Here is a 23,371-nt window from a genome sequence, read left to right as displayed (position 1 = left end):
TGCTTAAGCATATTATAAATATTAAAAAAAATAAAAATATTTGTAGTATTAAAAATATTCTTGTACCATGACTTCTATGTAGTGTTTTTCATAACTTTTGCATTGAATACTCAATGTAAAATTGAGAATTGATATGCTATCAACATTTAGATTAAACATTGGGACAGAAATCAGATGACTTGTGTTCAAGTTTGACTTCTGTAATTGCAGAGGGTAGAAACTCATGCCAACATTCTACTTTCACTGTTATAAATTAAATAAATAGACCAAATAAGTAAGCTTTTAAATAATACTGTTATATAATCCAAGAAAATAGGGAATAATAAAGCTGGTCTTTTATTTCTACTGTGTATGTATGTATGTGTCTATCTGTTGAGTATCTATCCACCCTTCCGTCATCCATCCACCATTTAATTACTGTCTATTAAGCCTTTGAGCAGCCTTCAAAACCCACTTGCCCGCGCATTGCTACATATGTAAGACTTTTCAGTAATTAGTTCTTGAACAGTCCAAAATTGTTTGTAAAGGAAGTAAATATTTTAAAATAAAAAAAACATGATCTGACTTTAAGGAAAAGCATTTCGAGGAGGATGGTAGTGGGTTTTTTTTTTTTTAATATGTTGGGGGAGAAAAGAAGAAGTATAGAATAAGAAATTACAGAAGTGTAAGGCCCGCTGTAGACAGAAATAATATCCTTGGGCAAAGGTAACTTAGCCTATGCAGAGGGAAGTATCTATGAGGAAGATGATGCAACAATACACATTTCAGCTTGTCCAGATTTTTGTAGCTCCAGCCTTGGCCTTGAATCTTCCCTTTCATATGAACTAACGTGTATTTCCAAGTTGTGGTCAGAGAAAGCACTCTGCCCCTTGTGCTTTGAGATGTTCCCATCCCATACTGCCCCACAGGGGTCACTGCTGTTAATTCAGCCTCCCAGCCTCCCCACCAGCGTCTCCCTATGCCTGAATACTTGCTCTCAGTCCTGGTCACTCCTCCTGCCTGATCAACTCTCTGCTCCCTGCTTCTCCTTTCCTCCCCTCTGTTCAGGCTGCCCTGTGGTCAGTCCCCTTTTCTCTGCCCTTGAAGCACGCTCTATGCGTCTCTGTAATTGCTCCTTACCTTGACCCTCTTATTTCTCATTGTCTCCCTTGTGCCTGGAACAGAGCTTCAGTGACCATGAACACATCCAGTCCAGGAGCACTCATTTAGGTTTCCATCATTGTTTATTCTGTCACTCAGCATCCCCTTCATCTTGGCTGCCAAGAGCTAGAATAAAGCCTAGGCCTGTAATTTGAATTAACTGGCTCGCCAGGTCTTCAAATATGGATATGAATGCACATACACACATGCATTCTTCTGTAAGAAGGGAAGTGTTCTGTTCATTAACTCTGCATCCTTTCATGGAAACAGTCAAGCAGCCTTTGAATGCATAAAAATGATAATTTACTAATTAATTCTCTTCCACCCAGAGATTTTTTCCTGTACCTCATTCTCTGGTAAACTCATTGATAAAAAATAAATTACAAACATGTAAATAGGCTTTTAAAAATATAATGTACTGGGTAAATCACTTTGAAAGTAAGAATAGAAGTAGTCCAAGTAAGTTTGGCATCATTTCACCCTTCACTGTGTGTTTGTACAGGTAAATGTGACTTTCCTTTTTTTTCCTTTTGAGAAATGGACCGGATTCTCTATAGTGCTGGTGTCTCCACCTCAAGGCCCTTTGCCTGGTGCCTCCAAGTGAATAGTGTTCAGATTAGTCCTTCTCAGAGAAGCCTATAGTGTCTTAAAAATCATTGGTTGTTTACATACCCATAAGTGGAAGCACTATAAACCAGCATCTGTGGATGTGTTCACACAGTAACAACCATGAGTATGTGGATGTGTTCACACAGTAACAACCATGAGTATGTGGATGTGTTCACACAGTAACAACTATGTGTGTGTTGATGTGTTCACATAGCAACAACCATGAACGTGTGGATGTGTTTACACGGTGACAACCGTGTGTTTGGATGTGTTCACACAGTAACAACCATGAGTGTGTTGATGTGTTGACACAGTTACAACCATGAGTGTGTGGATGTGTTCACACAGTAACAATCATGTGTGTGTGGATGTGTTCACACAGCAACAACCGTGTGTGTGGATGTGTTCACACAGTAACAGCCATGTGTGTGTGGATGTGTTCACACGGCAATAACCATGTGTGTGTGGAGGCGTTCACACAGTAACAACCATGAGTGTGTGGATGTGTTCACACAGTAACAACCATGAGTGTGTGGATGTGTTCACACAGTAACAACCATGCGTGTGTGGATGTGTTCACATAGCAACAACCATGAGCATGTGGATGTATTCACACAGTGACAACCATGAACGTGTGGCTGTGTTCACACAGTGACAACCGTGTGTGTGGATGTGTTCACACAGTAACAACCATGAGCTTGTTTGTGGATGTGTTCACACCACAGCAGACATGAGGAAAATATCTGTCTTTTCACTGTCTGCTGATAAAATGCTCCTCTGGATTAGGTGAACTGTATAGAAGGGTCATGCACTTTGGATTTAATCACCAGTTTATGATCACAAGTACTATTTTCCAAGACTGAAATATATTTAGTCCCTTATTGGAAAAAGATTTATGATTGCCTTACTTATCAGGAGGTGTTTGAAAAAATCATTTCTGCCACTTTATGTCATTGTGGTATATTGTTCAAATGTTCACATTTTTATTCAGTTCAGTGAGGGTTGCAGAATTTCATATCATTACAGGAATGACATACCTCATAGTGGAAGGCTTTTTATTTTTATGAAATCCTGTTATATTTTCATTAAGAACATTAGTTGCTTTCCCAAAGTATGTCTTAAGAGTTGAAGGGTATCTTTATCATCATCCACCCGCTGAGATATATTTAATTTTAGTAACATTTTGTAGGTAATGAGCAAAAATAAATGTAACATTAAAACCACAAGTTCTTTATCCAGTGATGTCATCTACTGCCTCCCTTTACTTCATGATTAGAGGCCTCTAAGCATTTTACCAACACTGTATTTCCTAGTCTATGTGAGTTATGTGTCCCTGCTTGTAAGCACTACTTTTTAAATTTTGGTTGTCATGGTAAATACCATTGGTCAACTAACATTTAGCCTTTCTTTTTTCCTTTTTTTTTTTTCCTTTTTTTTTTTTTTTTTTTTTGCTGCATTAAATGGAGCAGTAAACCTGACAGGTGAGGAATAGAGACTAAACCCCTTTTCATTGTCCAGTAACAAAAAACTAAGATACTGGTAGACTTGGGGTGTTGACCAAGTGAGGGTGGGGGCTGGCATAAAAATCCCACCTAGCAAGTGGAAGCTGGGCAGAGTATGTGACAATCTGGATATTAAAATGATTGTGATGGGAAAAAATGCCTATTTGAAAAGAAAATAGCTTATTTTGTTAAAATGAAATTTTATAAAGCAGTAAAACCAGTCTCTGAGTTTCATGTTTGTTCAGGGTAAATATTTGTATGTGTTAGTGTGTCTGTAGATCAGAAATGTGAGCTCTTATGTAGACTTCTGTTGTGTCGTGTTCTGGTCTTACCAAAAATCAGCTTTTAAATTTGATGACCTCTCAATACAACAGTACTATACTAACGTTTCACACTCTACAATTACTGATGTTAGCTCCTTAGTTAAAATTCTTAACAAATCCAAAATTATTCCCATGTCACCCAGTCCTGATTACTAATAACAGTAGTAATGCTAAAAGCTAAAATATACTGTATGATTATTGGATGATTATTCCAGACTACTTTCCAGCTCTTAAACTTACATGCATGTATACATATGCATGTACAACATATGCATATGTACATTTAAGTAGATTCCCAAGTTTTTAATTAATTAAACTAAGAGAAGGATCAAAGAGACTGTCTACTATCCTCCCACATCATATCCAGTGGCTCTGGTGAGTGGTGCACTAATATCCCTCTTCCCTCAGAAACTGACAGAATTATAAATCCTTGGGCCTCACTGAACATGAAGTTCTCCTTATTAGCCCAGCAGCCTGAATTTTAATCAGCCCTCCCAAATTTCTCATACACACCAAAGTTTGAGAATCACTATTGCCCTGTTTCCTCTAAAATCACTTTACATTGCCTGGCAAGCCACACACTCAGTGCTAGGACCCCTAAAACCTCCAGTAGTGTCTTCTTTGTGGACATCACTCGTTGCCATTAATCCAGCAGGAAAACTCTTACCACTAGCTTGTTTCAGCCAAAACACCAAGCACATTGAATCCACTTACTGTTCTTGGGTTCCACTGTAACTGTGTGGATACTGTACTTTTAATAATCCCTTCTCATTCCACTAATAAGAGAGAGCCTGACCAAAATGTAAACATCATCTTCCATTCCTCCTTTTCCATAGTAAGAAGTTCAATACTACCTATGCATATTCAAGAACAGTGGTACTAGATTCAAGAGACTAAATAGTGACAAACAAAAATGTTTCAACCAATATCTTTGCATATTAAGAGTAGAAATCTCACATAAGTAGTTGTGGTTTCCAGACTGTGCATATGATCTTCCAAATAAGCTCCCTTTGCTCTTACAGCCTTCTGAGATAGGACCCAGGTGAAAGGGAAAGTCAGACAGAGGTTTATGAGAATCTAGAATGTCATCTGATCTTTCACATCCCTTTAATTTCTGTTCATGGTTGATACTTCTCATTTCAAGAAGGCAACTTGAACTATAATTTTGTAACCTTAATAAAAAAAATAGCAGTCAAAATGGGAATGTTTCTAGTTACTATTCATTTCATTTTTCTAATTGAAAGTGAAATGACAGAAGCTTGGAACATTTATCCAAGAGCTGCCTCAACTCATATTCATTAGGGCTTGTTGTACACTGTTCCATGCTTCCTTGTATTTCACGGCAGTAAATTCTTGATTACTGATCATAACCAATGCTGTTTCTCCTCATTCTTTCTTAGAAATATTGTCTGAGCTTGAAAAAAATTTCAATTTTAGTAAACAAGAATCTAAAGGCAGTATGGGTAACCACAACCATCCCTGTCCTATCCCTATCATCGAAACAAAACTAAAAACGTCTCAGATATTGGTGGTCGTCTCCTTTGAACAGAGAGGGTAAAGGAGAAGTTAGCTGTTAAATGTCCACACACCCCTTCCTGAAGAACTATAATTTTATAGACTGTATGAATTGCAATTTTAGTTCCTTGCTATGTTTTCTAAGATTCTTATCCTAATAACAAACATGATTTCCAACTTTCCTGGCACAAAAGAAATTGGATAAATTGCCTTTAAGAAAGCTCTGTCTAGCCTAATGTCCCTCAGCCAGGTCTCTGGGAAACAGAAGATAAAGAGGTTGTTTGACAAGTCCTTCAAGAGTGAGACTGTTGCCTTGCCCAGATGTTTCTGTTTCCAATACTTGTACAAGAATAACAGTAGAAACACTTTAGAACAGGCAGAAAACCCAGGTTTTTATTCATTGGGTTGCTCACATCAGTGATGAAATGCACTTATTCACACTTATCTGAAAAGGCCAAAGTCAGAGACCATCCCTAGTATCTGAGGTGAGAAGACTAACTTTGGGTTTCCTCTGAGACTAAGTTCACCCTTGGCATTTCACTGACCTATTTCAACTCTGCATCTTCAGTGGTAAAATGAATGTCATGGTGTTGTGAGGCAGACATTCATATCATGAGACCAGTGACATTTGCCCTCTGAAACTGGTCATCCTATCCTTCTTTCAGATGGTTTTCTAAATCCCTTCTCTTCCTTCCTCTCTCTCTCTCTCTCTCTCTCTCTCTCTCTCTCTCTCTCTCATTCTCCAACTTTTACTTTTGTTTTCATTTTTCTCTTCCATGTAACTGAGCTGCCAGTGTATTGGATGCACTTCAGAATCAGTGTTCTCCTCAGATTCACAGTGTGGCTGTGTACATTCTGTCCTAAGGCTGTACCTGACACCTTTAAGTAGGGAAATGAAATATGGAGGCAAGTTAATCAAAGTACTTAGAAAGCAAGGTGCCCAGTAGTACCCATCCAAGGAAATTCATTCCATCGAGGATGCTGTAAAAGGAGTTGAAATTGAGTTAGTCAAGTGCACATTCTCTTTGTGTCAACCTCCCCTTCATCTTATGGTTAGTTATATTTTGTAGAGATGAACAGAGATGAAAAGCAAGACTTCTTGCTGGTAGCCTGGTAGGCGTGAAATGAGAGCCCACTGCCACAGCTACATTGCTGAGCTGTGCCGCAGTCATAGGAAGCAGGAAAAGGATAATCTAAACAGATGGAGGTACCCCTTTCCAAAGTCAGAGTGCCTTTGCCTTGAGCAGGGGTAAGATGCTAGGCCTTGACTAGCACAGAGACTGCTGGTATCAATGTCTGGAAAAGAGCAGTCCAAAAATGCTTCCATTTGTTAACTGGAGCTTTAATATAATTATGCAATGAGAAGTTAGCTATTTGAGCTTGCAAGAAAATTGATAAAGAAATTTTATGAAAAAATCCCAATACTTCTTACTTGAAATTTTGTAAAACTTGCATTATGGTATCTTAAGTAAATGTATTCAATTAAGTCAGTAGATAGTCTTAAAATAAGGATAAGGTGAATTAGGTGTAGAATCATATTTATAGAAAGACCCCATTAATGGTACTTTAAATAACCATCATCAAGAGAGTTGGAGCACTTATGAAATGAAATTACTTTGTGTCATTGACTTTTATTATCAAAATTTCAAACACAGTTAATACCCTTGCAAATAGTGAACACTATCATTTTTTTCATTCAAATTTGAAAAGAAAGGGGATGTTGATCTTTTGTGGTCTCAACTCTCCTTTTAGTTATAAGAATACCTTAATATTTCAGAAAAGCATTTCCTGCATTTACCTCTTATGGGAAAATCCAGTGCATCTGCGTTTTGTAATCACCAGTTACATTCTTTGAAAAGAAAAGGGGGATATATTGAGATGTTCACCTTGAGGTCAGATATCTTTTCTGTGGTAAAAATGTTAGTTTTGTCTTCTAGAGAAATATAGTCCTAATTCTTACAAACAGCACTCATAGAGAAAGGAACTGGTAAACAGTTATGTGGGGGCATCTTACCAACATCTGCTTCAAGCACAAAAGCAAAGGCCCTGGACCATTCAACCCTAGAGCTGAGGGGTTTGTGATCATGCTCAGAAACACAACTTACAGACCTGTAGATGACTGTAGGTTGGCAGAGGAACAGTACCCTGAACAAGGTCACAAAGAGTTTTAACCACAAAGTTGGTTAAAAAGTTTGAAATCAAAGACTTGAGGGTAGAAGATGGTGTGAGGTTTTTTATTATGTATTTATTTATTTATATTTATTTCTTTATTTTACCTGTTTCAATTCTTAAATTTTAATTTTCTCCCCATAGGAAGAGGGCAGAATCGGAGTCTAGGAAGAGCAGCATACCCAACAGCAAAGAGATCCCTTCACATCACCCAACAGACCCAGTAGAACTGAGGCGCCTTAACTTCCAAACTCCAGGTAACAGCATCACCCTCTTGTCACAGAGCTTTATAGCCCAGCTGATATTGTCTTGAGAGATTAATATATTGCTTTATTTTGAACAATTTTATTTGTCCCACTCTTATATTTTAATATTGTTGAGGTTCACCCATGCCTAAATCAGGAAGTTGAGTACTTTGTGAATCTGAAGGGAGATGTGAAGATAAAGAAACATAATACTTCAAGTTTTTGAAGAGTCTGTACAGACATCTATTATTTTAATGGGCACAGTATGGTTTATTTACATGGAGTGACACCAATCCTGGAAGATTTTGGTTTCTCAGCTTATAAAGTAAATGCCTGAGTAAATAATTTGTGAATGTGTAAATCGCTTATCTCCTGGAAATATTTGTTCTATATTTCCCTGTTGTGCTTGTTTATGGAACCATGAGAGAGAGGAAAAAGTAGGAAGGGGAGGGAGGGAGTCAGGAGGAGGGGAGGGAGGGAGTCAGGAGGAAGGGAGGGAGTCAAGGGGGAGAGAGAGTCAGGAGGGGAGGGAGGCAGAGAGAGACACAGAGGGAGGGAGGGAGAGAGAGCGCGCGCTAGGGAGAGGGAGGAGAGGAGAGAGAGAAAGGGACAGAGAGGAGGGAGAGAGGGAGAGGAGAGGGAGGGAGGGGTCAGGCAGGGAGGGAGGGAGGGAGGGAAGGAGGAAGGGAGTCAGGGGGAGGGACGCCACAAAGTCCCCCGTGTATACTTTTTTAAAAGAGTGATGAATGTGGACTATGAACAGGACCATGATGGATGAACAGATCTGATTTGTTTCCTGGGTTACTGTAGTCCTCTGCAATGCACATGTTGAGTCTCCCTCTCAGTGCTCTGTTAAGGTAACTTGTTATAAAATAAGCTACTCTAGTAAACCTTGTTTTGCTTCATTTTAAAATGAAAATATACCAACTACTTCAGAACACAGTCAACTACTTGTTAATGCACCCTGGAATCCACAGACTTTTCACTTTGTCTAATTCAGTCTGCAGAGGTCCCAAAGCCACAGCAGTTACCAGCCGAATCATTTCCTGTAAAACATTCCTCTCCCCCAGAAATCCACTGTGGGAACAGCCAGTGATTTGATTCTTCACTGGTAGCGTGCTGCTCTGCACTGTTCCCGTGCAAAAAGTGCAAAGCGGGATCTGTGCTGGCATCAACCTGGCATTCCTTCAGAGATGGAAACGTGGGACAAGGTTAAGCAGGAAAGCAGATCACCCAGAAAAGCCTTTCTGAGTGCCACCGCACTACTGTAGCTCAACAGCAATACCTCCAGGCAGAGAGCCGAGCCTGGCTGGGAGCCAACCATCACTGTTCCTGACAGTATAGGGGACCATAAGCAGGAAACAGCAATGCCTTCTTTCCAAACACTCCCGTCTTCAAGTGGTTTTCACTGTTATGGATACCTTTTTCAAACGTGGCAACCTCTAGGGTTTTCTAGGTAAAGGAAGAGAAATAGGAAAAGTTGTCTTCAGACTCCAGCACACTGCTAACTCTGGGCATTGTGTCAGAGCTTTAGCTTGGATGAACACGGGCTTAAGCCTGATTTGTCTCTGAAATAAACTCTTTTCCTCCCAAGCTGTATGATGGAGCGTTTGACCAGTTCACAAAGGGAATAGACTCCTCTGTTAATGTGAAATACACAGAGCTGTGACTATAAACTTCAGCCAGCATGGATTCCCACCAGTGACTGTGAATCGCCTTAATTGCATGCCAATAAGATCTGATCAGCAGGTGGGCATGTTAACTAAGGCACCACCTGTGCTTTTTCCTGTCCTTTTATTTACAAAAATCAAGAGTTCTCCCTGGTAATACACTAAAGAGATCCTTTCTCGGGTTTTTTTGATGTTGTGATTCTACTTAATTTGAAGATTTTAATTTTTCTTATTTCATGGTATGAAAGATGTTTTATATGTATCATATATAATTACTTCCCTCCAAATATCATAACAGTTGAAGATATTTATTAATGGTACTCACAAGTAGGGAATGAAAAGTTCATGCCATCACTCCGAAAAATACATCAAATGAAATAAGAAAACTGGGATTTACACACCCAGGGCCTAAGAATGTGCCCGTGAAAGCCAATTGATGCCCATCTGATCCTCTGTTACGAGTGACACAATGTCAAACAAGCATTAAATGTGAACTCCATTCACCCTTTGGCAGCAGAGGAAGCACATGTTTGGGCTTCCTGGTTCTATGTGTTCTACTTTCCTTTCACATTTAAGTAGTTTATTCCTGTGATAGTCTAGAGTTAAGAAGTCAGAGGCCAGATGTGTTTTTTCAGTGTTGCCCAGCGTCCCAAATCTGACATGACAGTTTTCTGACAGTTTAACAGTAACACAAACACATTTTGGTCAGAAGCAAATCAGGATTCTACCACTGGTTAGCTAAGCCCAAAGACAAGAGCGAGAGACCTGCTGTCTTCAGTAGACCCATCTTTCTGAAAGTGAGCATCGGGGGAAATACTGCTGTAGCCTGCCTATAAAATTTTGGACAAGAATCTAGTCTCTTTGCAGAGATGGCTCAGAGGTTAAGAGCACTGGCTGCTCTTGCAGAAGACTGGATTTGAATCCCACCACCCACATGACAGCTAACAACCATCCACAGCTCCAATTCCAGGGAATCTGACATCCTCTTCTGTCCTCTGTGGGCACTGTATGGCACGGGTGTCCTTATGAACATGTAGGCATAACACTCATACAGAAAAAGAAAAATTAATTAATTGAAACAGGCTTTTCGATGCGCATCATTCACCACTGTTTATCCCTGTCTAAGAAGGTTCAAACAGTAATATACAATCACATATTTAGGAGAACCTGGAACACTTAATCCCTTAAAATAATTACAGTTTACATAAGTAGATCCATGTTTATTAGTGTACAGCCAGCAGTAGGGTGAGACAGGCAGTTAAAGACAGTTCTAATATCAGCAGTCATTTTATAAAATTAAAATGAAATAGAGATAGGCAGGTATCATATATAGATTAGGTTAGTCTTAGGACCTCAGAAGAATAAATTGGGTAGAATGAGTGAAAGAGAAAGGAAATTCAGTAGAGGAATGCACTAAATAATTACTGCTAGTCCAATTTTATATAGTTTTAAGATCTGAGGAAAAGAAAAAGCATTCAGTTATTAAAGAAGCTTTTAAAAGAAACCTTAGGTCACCAAAGGCTCAGCAGGTAAGGCACTTACTGCCAAGCCAGACAGCTTGAGTTCCATCCCCAGCACTCACAGGATGGAAGGAGAGGACAACCCACACAAGTTGTCCTGTGACCTCCACAGATGTGTGCCCCACTTGTGTGTGTGTCCAGAAGAAACAGTGCATATTTTAGGAACTATAGAGCATAAGGCAATGCCTGCAGAAGAAGGAAAGTTTTCTCTGTTTCTTCTTCATAAATTCCAAGTTATTTTAGCCTCCCCTCCCAATATGTCTTATTTATGATTACAAAAACAACCCATGTTTCTTGGGAAAGGGACTTCAGAAAATAAAAAAGTTTATGCCTGTTGAGAGTGGATATAGTTGTTGGTTAAACCAGTATTCAGTGAATTATTTAAATTTTTATATTCGAGCTTTTAATAAGTTAGAAAAGTGGTAAACAAAGACATTTAGAAAATAATTTTTATCCTATCTACATCCGTTTTTCTTATTTTTCTTAACATATATAAAATAAAAAGCTTTTCTTTACTGCTACTCCAATCTTACCTGCGTTTCTGCCAGGTAAAACACGTGTGACTCTACACACGTCATTTCAAACTAATCTACATACAGTTCTTTAAATGACAAAATGTACAGTAGGCTTATAGACCAATGATTATACACTCAGCTTCCTGTTTTAACATTTAACTATACAAAACGGGCCTTTTCCAAGTTAGTATATTTGTCACATTTTCTTGGCAGTCAATGGTATTGATTTCAGACTGCGGTATAGATTTCAAAGTGTGTTGAACCCTTTCCTGTTCAGGAGCGATTTCTTGTGTTTTGTAGCTCTTTGACCCCTTGTCTCCGTTTCTGCATGTTAGGGCCTAAGGTAATTTCAGTAGAGAGTACAGATTTTTTTTGAAATATTGTAACAACCATTTTTTGATATTTAAGCTCCCTGATCTGTGGCCTCTAGAATGGGAAAAAGTGACTGAGATAAGGATAGATATGAGAGAGAGAGAGAGAGAGAGAGAGAGAGAGAGAGAGAGATTTGAAGAAATGGAAGGTACAAATTCAGGTCTGTCCCTTCCCAACAAAGCAAATTTAGAAATGTGTTGCTTTGCAGAAGTGTGTTCTCTTTCCAGTATGAACGAAGGAGCAAAAGAAAGGTGGCTGGTGGTGTGGGGCCCCTGCCACCATCTGTTCTGTACCCCGGGTGCCACCTTACACCTCTATCCCCTGCTCACCCTCCCCTTCCCAGAAAAGAGAGTTAGGAGTTGATGAGCAGATGTCACCGCAGAAAGGTTTCCTTTTCACTCTGGGATGTCCTTAGTGTGTTTTGCCTGAAAGCTAACACAATGGTAGGTGACTGATGTGAAAAACAAGAACATCTAGTAAAAAAGTGAACGTATCAGAAACTGTGGTTTTAGCAGCAGAACTTCCTGTGGCAACCAAAGGGCCTTTGGAAGCTTTTCAGGAAGCTCCTCCAAACCACTGATACTAGTAATTGGGTCAATGTTAATAAAACCCACCATTACATGCACTTTTTATTATCGTCATGCCTTATTTTGTCATAAAGTCACACAACCTAAGTTGAAAATAAAACAAGCGTTGTTTGTGTTTTATGTAGTAAAAACTGACTCATTGAATCAAAGTGATACATTTTTATATAAAGGATGGTTTATTCAAATTCTGCATTTTGCAAAATCTTACGTTAAAAATGAAATTTAAGTCTCGTTCAAGGCCTGCCTGAAAAACTGCCTTAGAGAATAGTTTATTAAAGATTTTACTAATGGTGATTGAGTCAGATTAGTGTAGTTTTCCCTAGAAGCACCTTATAAATCAATGTCTCCTTATCTTTAATTTATTGTAACTTCATGAAACAAATCATCAACATACTAGCGTTTTTATTTATTTTTAAGTAGTGTATAAATGTGCTTAAAATGTGACAGATCTTTAATAAACAAAATTTATCTATATGGCTGCTAACTCAGATACACTTCTGACAAGATCATTGATTTGATAAACAGATTGGTTTCTCATTGGTCCATAAGTATCAAATGATCCCCAAGATTTATCATAATTTATTGGAAAGGAGAAATAATTTACAATGTTGACATACAGCTGTGCCACCACTACTAGTGACCTCAAAAACTACACTTAGCAGGGGCTAGAGAAATGGCTCAGTGATTAAGAGCACTGGCTGCTCTTGCAGAAGACCTGGCTTTGATTCTCAACACCCACATGGCAGCTAACAGCCATCATTTGCAGGATGATCTGACACCCTCTTCTGACCTTCAAGGGCATTGTGCAACATACATTGCATACATTGCACTTATATACATGCAGGCAATACACTCATACACATAAAATTAAAAAATAAAATAAAATATTTTTAAAACCTTAAAAAAACTATACTTAGCAGAGTTATAAAGTGCCTAAAGACATTTAATGTAAGGTTTTTAATGGGCATAAAAATAAATCAAGCAAGTATCCATTGGGTATTCTTTTTCTGAAATGCTAGGGGCCCATATGCTTTAGATTCGAATTTTTCTTCTATTTTGGTGTTTAGTATGTTTTTCTAACAGACAAGCACTTTCTATTTGTGCATGTGTATGGTACTGGGGATTGAATCCCCCCCATGCCCTGACCCTTTTTGTATATTTCTGAACATTTGCATATGTGGACTGAGCTATCACCCTTGGGGATATAACAGAAGTCTAAATAGGTTTTTAGGTTTCATATGCACCTTATGTAAATGAAGGTATTTTTTATATGATATTTTAGTTTACCAGTGTTTCAACTGTCACCTATCATATGAGGACAGGTATGGAGTTTGCATGAGTGACATCATAGCAAGGCTCAAAATATTTTGAATATTGGAGGTTTTAGCTTTGAGATTTTGGGATTAGAAATGCTCAGCCTCATTTTGGTAATCATTTTACCATGGATAAATATAGATGTTTGAAGTATATTCTTCATTACAGTACAATACAATGGAACATGTTAAAAGCAAAAGCACCTTACATTTTTTTCCTAATTTTCTGCCAAATTTCACTACTGTTCAAATTTCGTTTTGAACTTACACTTAGTTCATAGTTTCAGATAAACCTAATGTTTCGACAAGAAGGGACTTGGAAGGTATATAGTGCAGATGTGTGTCTGAGTGCCCTTTACCTGCCCAGCACCTTGGAATCACTAAGTTCTAAGTAGAGTTATTAACACACTATCTTTGTCTGGGCTGCTTTGTGATCGTGCTGTTGCTGCATAGAGACACAGTGTGACATTCACATCAACACCTGGATCCAGGCATACACTCTGGCCCTGTCAATATTCTTGATCTTAATTCACAAAAATACAAAAAGAAGATCTTGTTTTGTGAAACAGAGGTCGCAGTATTGTTGGCTAGATGTAGATTATAAGGTATTACCTTTGTCATCAACTGGATTTCAAGACCATGTGAGTCAACATTGAAAACTACGGAGTTGTCACATGACTGTTGGTCAGAAATTTTAGCTGTCTGGACACCTCCCCCCATCAGCCCTGCCTTTCCATGTGGCATAGCAAGTCGGAGAACCGAATAACTTCCCTGCGCCGACACCACCCATCTCCACGGCAGAAAGATGACTGGTACTGGAACTGAGCCTCATGATTTTGTTGGTGTTCCTATAATGTAAGAGTGTTCCTCTTTCCTAAAAGCAAAAGTAGGAATCAAATTATGCCTGGAAGGCTGTGCCTTACAAACAGAGATGATACATTTTTTGTGAAAATGGTTACTGTACAATACCTAATGGTCTTTTGGTTACTGACCAAGCCCTCTGACACCCTCAGCCCTTAGCTTCTGTCCTTCTCTAGAGGATCATAGCTACCATTTTAGACAGGGAGGAGCCTTGTAAGGACATCAGGCAGAATCTTAGTATTTTTGCTGTTCACTCTCCAGTCCGGCATACACAAATTCTAGACTATAGAGTCCTATTGTATGAAATGAAAACACTGGAATCCATTATCCCTAAGATGAATCTTAACTGAAAATGCATGACTGTGAAGTTTGCTTCTTTCAAGGAAGCCTCTGTGACATTAGTATCACAAATACCTGCCTTGATGAAAGTAGTCACTTTTTCCTCCATCCTAAAGCAGATTACATTACAATGACTCTGCTTGTCATGTTTCATATTGATATCCTATCTGGTGGATGCCATAGCTCCGGTGTGAAAACTCTGTTGAGATTCAATTTGAGCTTTTAAAATGCATTTATATTGTACATTTGTAGCTTTGAACTGATGAGGTCACGACACTGGCAAGTCCTTAGCGGTTGTTAGCTATGCTTCGAGTTCTTTGCTGCTAATAATAGCTTAAAAAGACTGATGCCTCTAACGGGGAGTCGCAGGATTCAAGGGTATCACCAGAAAACAGCTTATCTCATTCTCATAAATCCTGACATGATTTTTGAGCAGAAAAACTCAACAAATAGAGTTACAGGCCCCCCAACTCTGTCTTCGTAATAAATTCCCATAGAAGAGAGCTATTGCTAGGAAAATAGAGAATACCAGTGTCTGTATGCTACATCCAGAGATTCTGAATTGTCTAATATGCAGCCGAAAAAAGGAATTTTAAAATGCCTCAGATTCAGACTTGAAAATATCGTTCCAGTCAAAAGTGCTTTGCTTCTGAGACATGAGCAAAAGCCTCCGCACTTACTACAGTGAAATTAATTTAGTCTCAGTTTTCTTAGACTCTATTTTTTTCATCCAGAATATAATAATCTTGATCATATCAGACACATATTTTTCAATACTGGGCAGTGGAGACATTTTGTGGAAATCACCAAATCCTTAGGGATTATTTTCTGACATGAGATAAAGAGCTCTAGGTTCAAGTAATTTCATCACAGGATTATTATGTAGTATCATATTTATGTTGACTTTCAGATACATATATAGTATATACTTTGGGGCTAGCTAAATAAAATGTAATTAAATGTAAATTGTAGGCAATTCAGCTATATAATAGCTTTCTATTTTATAAAAATGTCTCTCTGCACCTCAAAGCAGAGCTGCAATGACTTTGGAACCTTTATCTTTGAGCCTCCTCTCCGCCAAAGAGAGCCTCCCTGTGTAGTGGAAATGAGAAGTCTAAAGAAGGGAGTCATCCCAGAATCAGCTCAGTTCACATTTTGATCTCACAGATAGACACCTCGATGCTTATTTGCAAGTGATTTGCCTATATTAAGTAGATAGCGGACTCAGAAGGAACTTGGGATCCAGTGTTCTGGGCCTGCTTCTCTTTCTTGCTTCATCCAGTTCTCACAAATTTGCTTTTCTGTGTGAAATGTACTTTCTGCCATTTGTACTCGTCCTGGAAATTGAGTACAATATGATAGCTTCTCTCAAGTAATGATTCTTTAATGCTACGTTATTTATCTTTGCATGTGATGTATATACATATATATGTATGTATTCTGATTTTTAAAAAGTCAGCCCAGATTTGCTTGGATTTCTCTGTAATTAGCTAACACTTTGAGACCACATGCCTGATGTAAATATGTGACACATCTTTTGTTGTTTATTATGGTCTTCTGCTGTTATACTAATACCTTTCCCATCTCCTACTGGCTTTACTTTTGCAGCTTTGAGCAGTAATTCAGTCCCCTACGCCTCCCTGGTCGGCTCTGTGTCCTCCCTCTCTAGCCAAACCACCACTCAGTCCATATATGATAATAACTCTCTCCCACGATTCGCTCGAAAAGGTCTAAACATCTTTGTCTCTACTATTTTCTCTGTTAAAGCACTGTGACGATGTCTACATCAGTCCATTCCTGTGTTGATCAGCGTGCCGTCTCGTGTGCCTTTCATTTTCCATTCTTTTCTCTGAGGAGTGCCTCATCTGGAAAAGATTACTTTAACTGTTGATTGCTCTGTCACTCACCTACTCCCTCCACAGAATGTGTCGTAGCTCAATTCTACCATCTATATAGAAAAATCCAGAAAAGACTCCAAGTTTGGGGTCCAAATGCAGAATTATATCACCAATAAAGAGTATCTACATCTAATCAACACATTTCTGTTGGTTTTTTTTAACCAAGATTTTAACTCCTAGAAGTAACATTTACAGCCATGAGCACAAAACCATCGCACTTCAGGGTACTGTGCGGAGTGCTCAAGGGTTGCCCTGAAGAAGTAAAGGAGTTTCTTACTTAATTTACCATAACCATTGATAATCTGGCAATTGAGATAAAGGAATTTGGTGGGTGACTTTAAATAATGGCACCAATTCTAAATTGCTCATGAAGTAAGTACACCACATTGACTTAATGGTCATCCTTTGCAGTCCGATACCCTCCATGGTGACAGTGACAGAGTAGTATCTCCATAGCTTCCAGTGGGAAAGCCTCTCTTCTAAGTCTCTGCTTCAGATGTTTCCCTGGGGGCATGCTAGTTTACTTTCTTAATCCAGCTGAATTTGTGTCTCTTAGTATCTGAGCCAGCAGCTCTCTCTCACGGCGCACTTGCAAAATTTATCTCGAAACAAAATCGAATCATGTGAACAGTGAGAAAACATTAGAAAGACACGAGAATCATCAAAGTTAACAGCCGATTACTTTTAAAACCTATGAAATTAGTATGTCTTCAGCTGGCAGACTGAACTGAGATGTGTCAGCCCCCTCTCTGCGTCTTAATCCTCTTCCCTTCCTTGTCTTCCTACCCACCACGTGCTCACTTTCCTGAGTTCATTTCACATCAGTGGACAAAGATGTTTACACCTGGAGTAGATTGTAGGTTTGCTGGGAGTTGAAGAATGAGACGGGGGCAAAATACTACTGAGTTGTTCGTGTGACCATTTAGAAGTGTCTAAGCGAAGGCTGCAACCCCAGCCTCTACAATCTGCCACCAGTGCAGACATTTTTGAAGTTCAGTTTGGTTTGGTGTTGATGTATTGTCAGTGAGTCGTGGTGCATGGAATTCTCTGTGTCCTTGTTTGCATGTGAATGTCAGTCACTTTACAGGTTGTAAAATGTTAAAGGGATCTCCATCTAGTCACTTATAAGGTGAACTTGGCAAAAACTTGGCGCATTTTTTACCAGTGTTTTTCAAAAGTGTATCAGGCTATCCATTTCATTTTTTTAACAAATCCATTTTTTTTTTTTTTTTTTTTTTTTTTTTTTTTTTTACACCATCATTTCCTTTGCAGGTTCGGATGACTCCGGTTACCCTGGTAACCTTCATTTTTCAAGTTAGTTTCCTTTGATTATACATAAGTCACTTTATGTTTTCTATCAGCTGCCCCTCCTCTCTTCTTAGGCCTTCCTCACTGTCTGTTTCCTTAGTTCACTCTCCACCATTAATTCCACACAATTTCCATATCACTCAGTGCAGGAGAAGGAGTCTGAACGGGCATAACGGTAATTACTCAAAGCAGAAGCTGACATCAAGCCTGACTTTCGGTTTTCTCTGCAAGCTAACCTCATCCATTCATACCACAAATAACACTTTCTTCGAAACTAGGAGCATTAGTTGAGGGAATATGCTTGGTGAATTTTCTACTTGGCTCCAAAATCTACCCCTTAGAGCATGTCCTGCTTTGAGTAACCAAATGATCTGCCTGCTTCCTCACCTGAAATGTCTTTACTACTCACATGTTTTCAGGTCATTTCTAACTACAGTATTCACTGTATTGTGGAATCATTGCTGTCATTTTCATTCCCTTCAAATGTGCTTTCTCTTCGTTTTCAATAGGTATGGCTAGCCATCCTCCAATACCTATCTTGGAACTTGCAGATCATATTGAAAGGTTAAAAGCAAATGACAACCTGAAGTTTTCCCAGGAATATGAGGTAATGCACTTTGTTTATATGTGACAGAACTTTCAAGGTAGGCCTGCCTTTGTTTTTCACTAGAATATTAACATCAGTGGTTTTCACTGGAATGTGACTCTGAATCTGACACAAATGATATGAATTAAGCAACTCACAAATGTTTAAATCAGTACAGTAGCTGCGTTTTATAGATGTTCTTTTACATCTTTTCAATGTAAATTCAGTAATATTAATTTATCTTTTTTGGTTTTAAGTTCCTAAAATGTTCTGACTTAATAAACACCTGAGTAGTCAAAATAAGAGCAAAATGATTTGTAGTGAGAATCCTCATGGTAAAAGATATCAAGAATAAGTAGATTTTTGTATTATACTTTTTATTTTGTGTGCATACATGTGTGTGGGTGTACATATGTCGTGGTACATATGTGGAGGTCAGAGAACAGCTTGCAGGAGTTGATTTTCTTTTTCTACCATGTGGAGTCTAGGGATTGAACTGCAGTCATTGGGCTTGGCAGTAGGTGCCTTCACCCGTTAAGCCATGGTGCTGACACTGTGGATTTCTTAGTGCTCTGTTTTCCACGGCCTGAAAGGCCTGAATACTCTACAGCTGTTGAATACACATGCATCCACTTACCCCATCGTGTAAAGTAACACTAGTGCTAAGATTATGAGAAAGTTGCCTATTTCTCAAGGCATCTCGAAGTAAATAATTTGGTAAAATATCATAATCTTGAAAGAGTCCATGTGAATTTTTGGTGAAGCCCTTGTTTAAGTATGTATATACAGACCTGAGTCTCTCCTCTCTCTCTCTCTCTCTCTCTCTCTCTCTCTCTCTCTCTCTCTCTCTCTGGGTGTGTGTGGTATGTAATCTCTCCTCTCTCTCTCTCTTTCTCTCTCTCTGTCTGTGTGTACATGATATTTGTTAAGCAAAATACTGAAAAACTACATATTTGTGGTATTCTATATCATCAAGGACTAATAGTGAAACCAGCTCATGTATTATTGATCTGAACTGTCATTGTTCTTGTACCTCAAGTTTAACAGCACAAGATTGAAATGTACAACTGAAATCTTGTAACTGTTCTACGCGGCAAAATGTTGAGGGCTTGCTGAACTTCTAAGTTTTCATCATAAGAGCTTCCACTGGTTTACTTAATGGAACACATTGAAACACCACACTCCCTCTTAACCTTTCATTGTCTTCATTATATCAGCTTAAAATGGAGTTGTACATGACAGTCTTTGCATCTCGTTCAGGACTAAACCTTCTATCCTGCCACACGCATCGAGAATCTCTAAGAGGAGATGTAGCCAGGAGAGGTTCCAGACGTGAAAGCTTACATGAGACTGCAGGGCCTGTGGCAACTGATTATCCATGTATCCTCCCTTCTTCAAATACCTCATTTTCTTTTCTTCTGTTTCTTCCTTTCGGTTTATTTTGTTTATCTTTTCTTCAGTGCTATAGATTGAACCCAGGGCCTCATGCTAACAAATGGGCTACTGCTGAGCTATGTCCCTGGATGTTTACTTTGTACTTTGAGACAGGGTCTCACTGTCAGGCAGCCTTCAAACTTAGGATCGTCCTACCTCAGCCTCCTGAGTGGCTGACTTACAGGCCTGCTCTATGACTCCCAGCTTCTCAGCTTTATTTTTCAACATTGTACAGGGTAAGCAAACCATCTGTGTTGCTGTCCACTTCCGGCCTTCCTCAGTTTGCATATTCCAGCATCTTTGTACCAATCAGTAGAACAAAAAGAGTAGTAGTAGTTGTTGTCGTTCTCCCTTGTTCTTTGGCTAAGTGATAGTTCCCTTTGTTCTTCTTCAAGTACTCAGGGAAATGCACATTGGATTCCAGGTTGTCTTGTTTTCTTAAATTTTGTGCTTCTTATTTCCCAGGTGCTCTTCCTCTAAATTATAATAACTTGTTAAATTATGCAGTAGACTTTCAAGTAGCTCCAGTAGCTTCTAGTTTGGAGCTTGAGGGTGCAAAATGAATTTTTGCAATGATAACAAGGCAAAGGGTGAGCACATTCTAGGGCAATGAAAGATCTTAATCAGGGGCAGTTTTTAACCAACCCAAATCTTTACTGCTCCAGCATGTTCTTTACTGTGACCACGATGGTTCTTAGTTGTTTTATTGTTTATTTTCTTCGTGGTCCTGCTTTAATTTTGTGATTATGAATGATGTAATAGGTCACAGGAATTAAAAATAGGATAGTGCAGCTAATTAATAAGCCGTCAGTTAACATTGCTCTGGTATAACTTCAAACTACTCAAGGAATTTCACTTACATGCATTGAATGAAATAGCGGCCTCATTTTAATGTAAAATTTCTCAAGAAATGCTCGGTGTAAAGCTCTTATAATGAACCTCATTCAGCCATTAGACCAAAGCACTCCTTGAACGTGGTTACGGATGGCGTGCTGACCCTGATGCCATTAGCAGCTTCAGCCATTGACGTGCTAGACCACCCCAAGTGATCATGAAGATGATCTGTGATTAAAGCTCCCCGGGCATGAATTGACTCTACTGTGTCTTAACAGCCATGAAAGAGATATTAAGTGCTGTAGTCATCTGTGATAAGATTAAGACCTCTATGTAATAATATTAGAGCAACTCTTTGGGGGAATTTTTCTTAATAATTTCCACAAAAATTTGAATATGTTTTCACGGTTTTCAGTGAAGAAAATGAAGGGCAAAACTCATTACTTGCAAATACCTCATTATTTAGACTTAATGAGTATGAATTAATGTTTATTGAGACCACTTAAGATGAATAAAGCTAAATTTGTCACTCTGATTTGAAGACAAACAGCAGTTAAAGGCATAAAAGTTGTTGGCAGTAGTCCTGAGGACAGAATAGGAGGGATGTAGGTCAAATTATAGCTCATTGGATTTGATGACAGCTATAAGAAGCAGCTGGAGAACTTAGTATAATCTCATCTTTGAAGGTCATTCTAAACATTTTAGGTTTTCATTTCATATGAGAATGAAAACTCATCTTGAAATTGGAGTAGTTTTGATTTGAAGACAGCATCTAGAAAAGCATGGAATAAAGTCCTACACTGATGTGGGCCTGACATCCAAAATCAATGTGTTACACCAGGAGACATTTAGAAAGACCCTCAGTAAGTGTAGGTTTTGCAAAAACAAAATCTTAGATCCTTGCCTAGAAACAGTCATGGTAGCGTGTCTGTAATCAAAGCACTTGTGTGGTACCTTGAAATCATGCTTTGGAGCCCAGCCTAGGCCCCACATAGGGAGTCCCTATCTTCAAAAAATTAAATTTTTTTTCTTGTCTTAGTCTTGGATGTAATAGTTCAGTTACTAAGCCATTGTATCCAGGAACCTCCATTTTGATCTGAGCATTTAATAGAAACTTGATGAACATACCCAAGTAACTTCCCTTTGAAAAATGACATGCCGTCTGTTTATCAATCTAAACTGTAGAACATGATTCCTCAGTCTTCATTTCACATGTCCTGTTATGACAAATAGATTGGTAAATTTAAGACTCAACTGACAGATATCATCAGAGTCATTATCACGTGTACATATGCACAAATTCCTCTTTAAACTGGACTGATATAGAACTACATAAGGAGAAACTCAAGAACACTTGGTGTAGCTTACACTCCAAGGATGCTTCAAAGACTGACCCCACTGGGTGCCTGTGACGTTTACCTGACCTCCTCCCTGGAACTCTCATTTGTGTGCTTCACTTGCCTGGCTTTGTTCTGCCTGCCATGCTAAGTGCTGAACAAAAGAGAAAATTTTAAAAGACTTTACTTCTAAGATGATCAAGATAGCCATATATAGATGAGAGCAATAAAGAATATACTTATGACCTAATCTTAAAAGCTAATGAGGGGCTGGAGAGGTGGCTTAGCGGTTAAGAACCCTGGTTGTTCTTGCAGAAGACCTGGGTTCGAATCCCAGCACCCACATGGCAGCTAACAGTTGTCTGTTTCTCCAGTCCCAAGGGATCCGACAGCCTCTTCTGACCTCCATGGGCATTGCACAACACAGGTGCACTTACCTACATGCAGGCAATACACACATACACATAAAATAAAAACAATAAATTTTTTTAAAAAGCTAATGAAATATTAGAATCATCAATGGTCAGAGTGAAGTAGAAAACTGGGAAGGCATGGAAGAGAAGATCCCATGCTGAGGGGAACTTGGAAGAAGGGTGAAGAGCGTTTCACCGAGGGCAAAGCTGAATGCACAGCAGAAAACATGCTCTCACACACTCACATCAGTAGCATTGGCCTTGCTGGAGGATATCAGAGATTCTGTTTTAGCTACCGACCCAAACTTGCTGAGTCAAAATCTTCATTTTGACAAGATACCAGGATGCCTTTGCAGAGAGAGTATGCATGGAACAGAAGGGTTGTACTGAGTGGACTTGTTATGGTGCTACAGGTTGTTTATATGAGAGAGTTGGGTAAGATGAAAGTGTACCAGGAAAGAAGGTCAAGAGTCATGAGCTGCCAGGGCCGGTGCCAGTGGTAAGGCTGAGGTGCTTTAATGGTGAAAAGGCATGGGATTTAACACAGATTTTCATCTTGACTCGAATTCTTTGTGTGGATGTAACTTGTGCAGTTGTATATACTTACAAGTTGTCATCTATAAATTATAAGGCTACAAGAATTTGAGAGTGCTTGCCTGTATATATGTAAAATGAGTTAAAAAGCTGAAATCTTCTGGGAGGTGGCTAGTAAAGGCTGATTGTTACATTCATTGCCTTAACAGCATTATGTATTAATTAAAGGTTAAGAGTATGTATCAAGGACTTATGCCTAGCCCCAAGAAACTCATTCTCTAATTAAATAGACTATGGCAATGAAAAGATTTTAAATGTATTCAATCTTATGTTTAAAAAAATCATTT

The 23,371-nt window shown here is 38.8% G+C and overlaps 1 protein-coding gene across 39 annotated transcripts in view; it reads left to right on the top strand.

The window, feature by feature from the left end:
- The window catches only part of Ptprd (protein tyrosine phosphatase receptor type D), a 547,004-nt gene that overhangs the window by 408,935 nt on the left and 114,698 nt on the right, over window positions 1–23,371 (top strand). For 21 of the 39 annotated variants that reach the window (XM_017802123.2, XM_017802122.2, XM_008848794.3 and 18 more), the window contains 4 exons: window positions 3,219–3,230; window positions 7,403–7,515; window positions 17,851–17,892; window positions 18,396–18,493. In XM_017802123.2, the coding sequence (XP_017657612.1) occupies window positions 3,219–3,230; window positions 7,403–7,515; window positions 17,851–17,892; window positions 18,396–18,493 (265 nt within the window). The remainder of the gene's footprint in view (window positions 1–3,218; window positions 3,231–7,402; window positions 7,516–17,850; window positions 17,893–18,395; window positions 18,494–23,371) is intronic. The other 18 variants (XM_029553922.1, XM_029553909.1, XM_017802116.2 and 15 more) reach the window with 3 other exon arrangements.

The sequence above is a fragment of the Nannospalax galili genome, unplaced genomic scaffold (genome assembly GCF_000622305.1).
Source record: "Nannospalax galili isolate Female #2095 unplaced genomic scaffold, S.galili_v1.0 scaffold663, whole genome shotgun sequence".
In the NCBI taxonomy this organism is placed as follows: domain Eukaryota; kingdom Metazoa; phylum Chordata; class Mammalia; order Rodentia; family Spalacidae; genus Nannospalax; species Nannospalax galili.
This window is presented reverse-complemented; position numbering and strand designations above follow the sequence as displayed.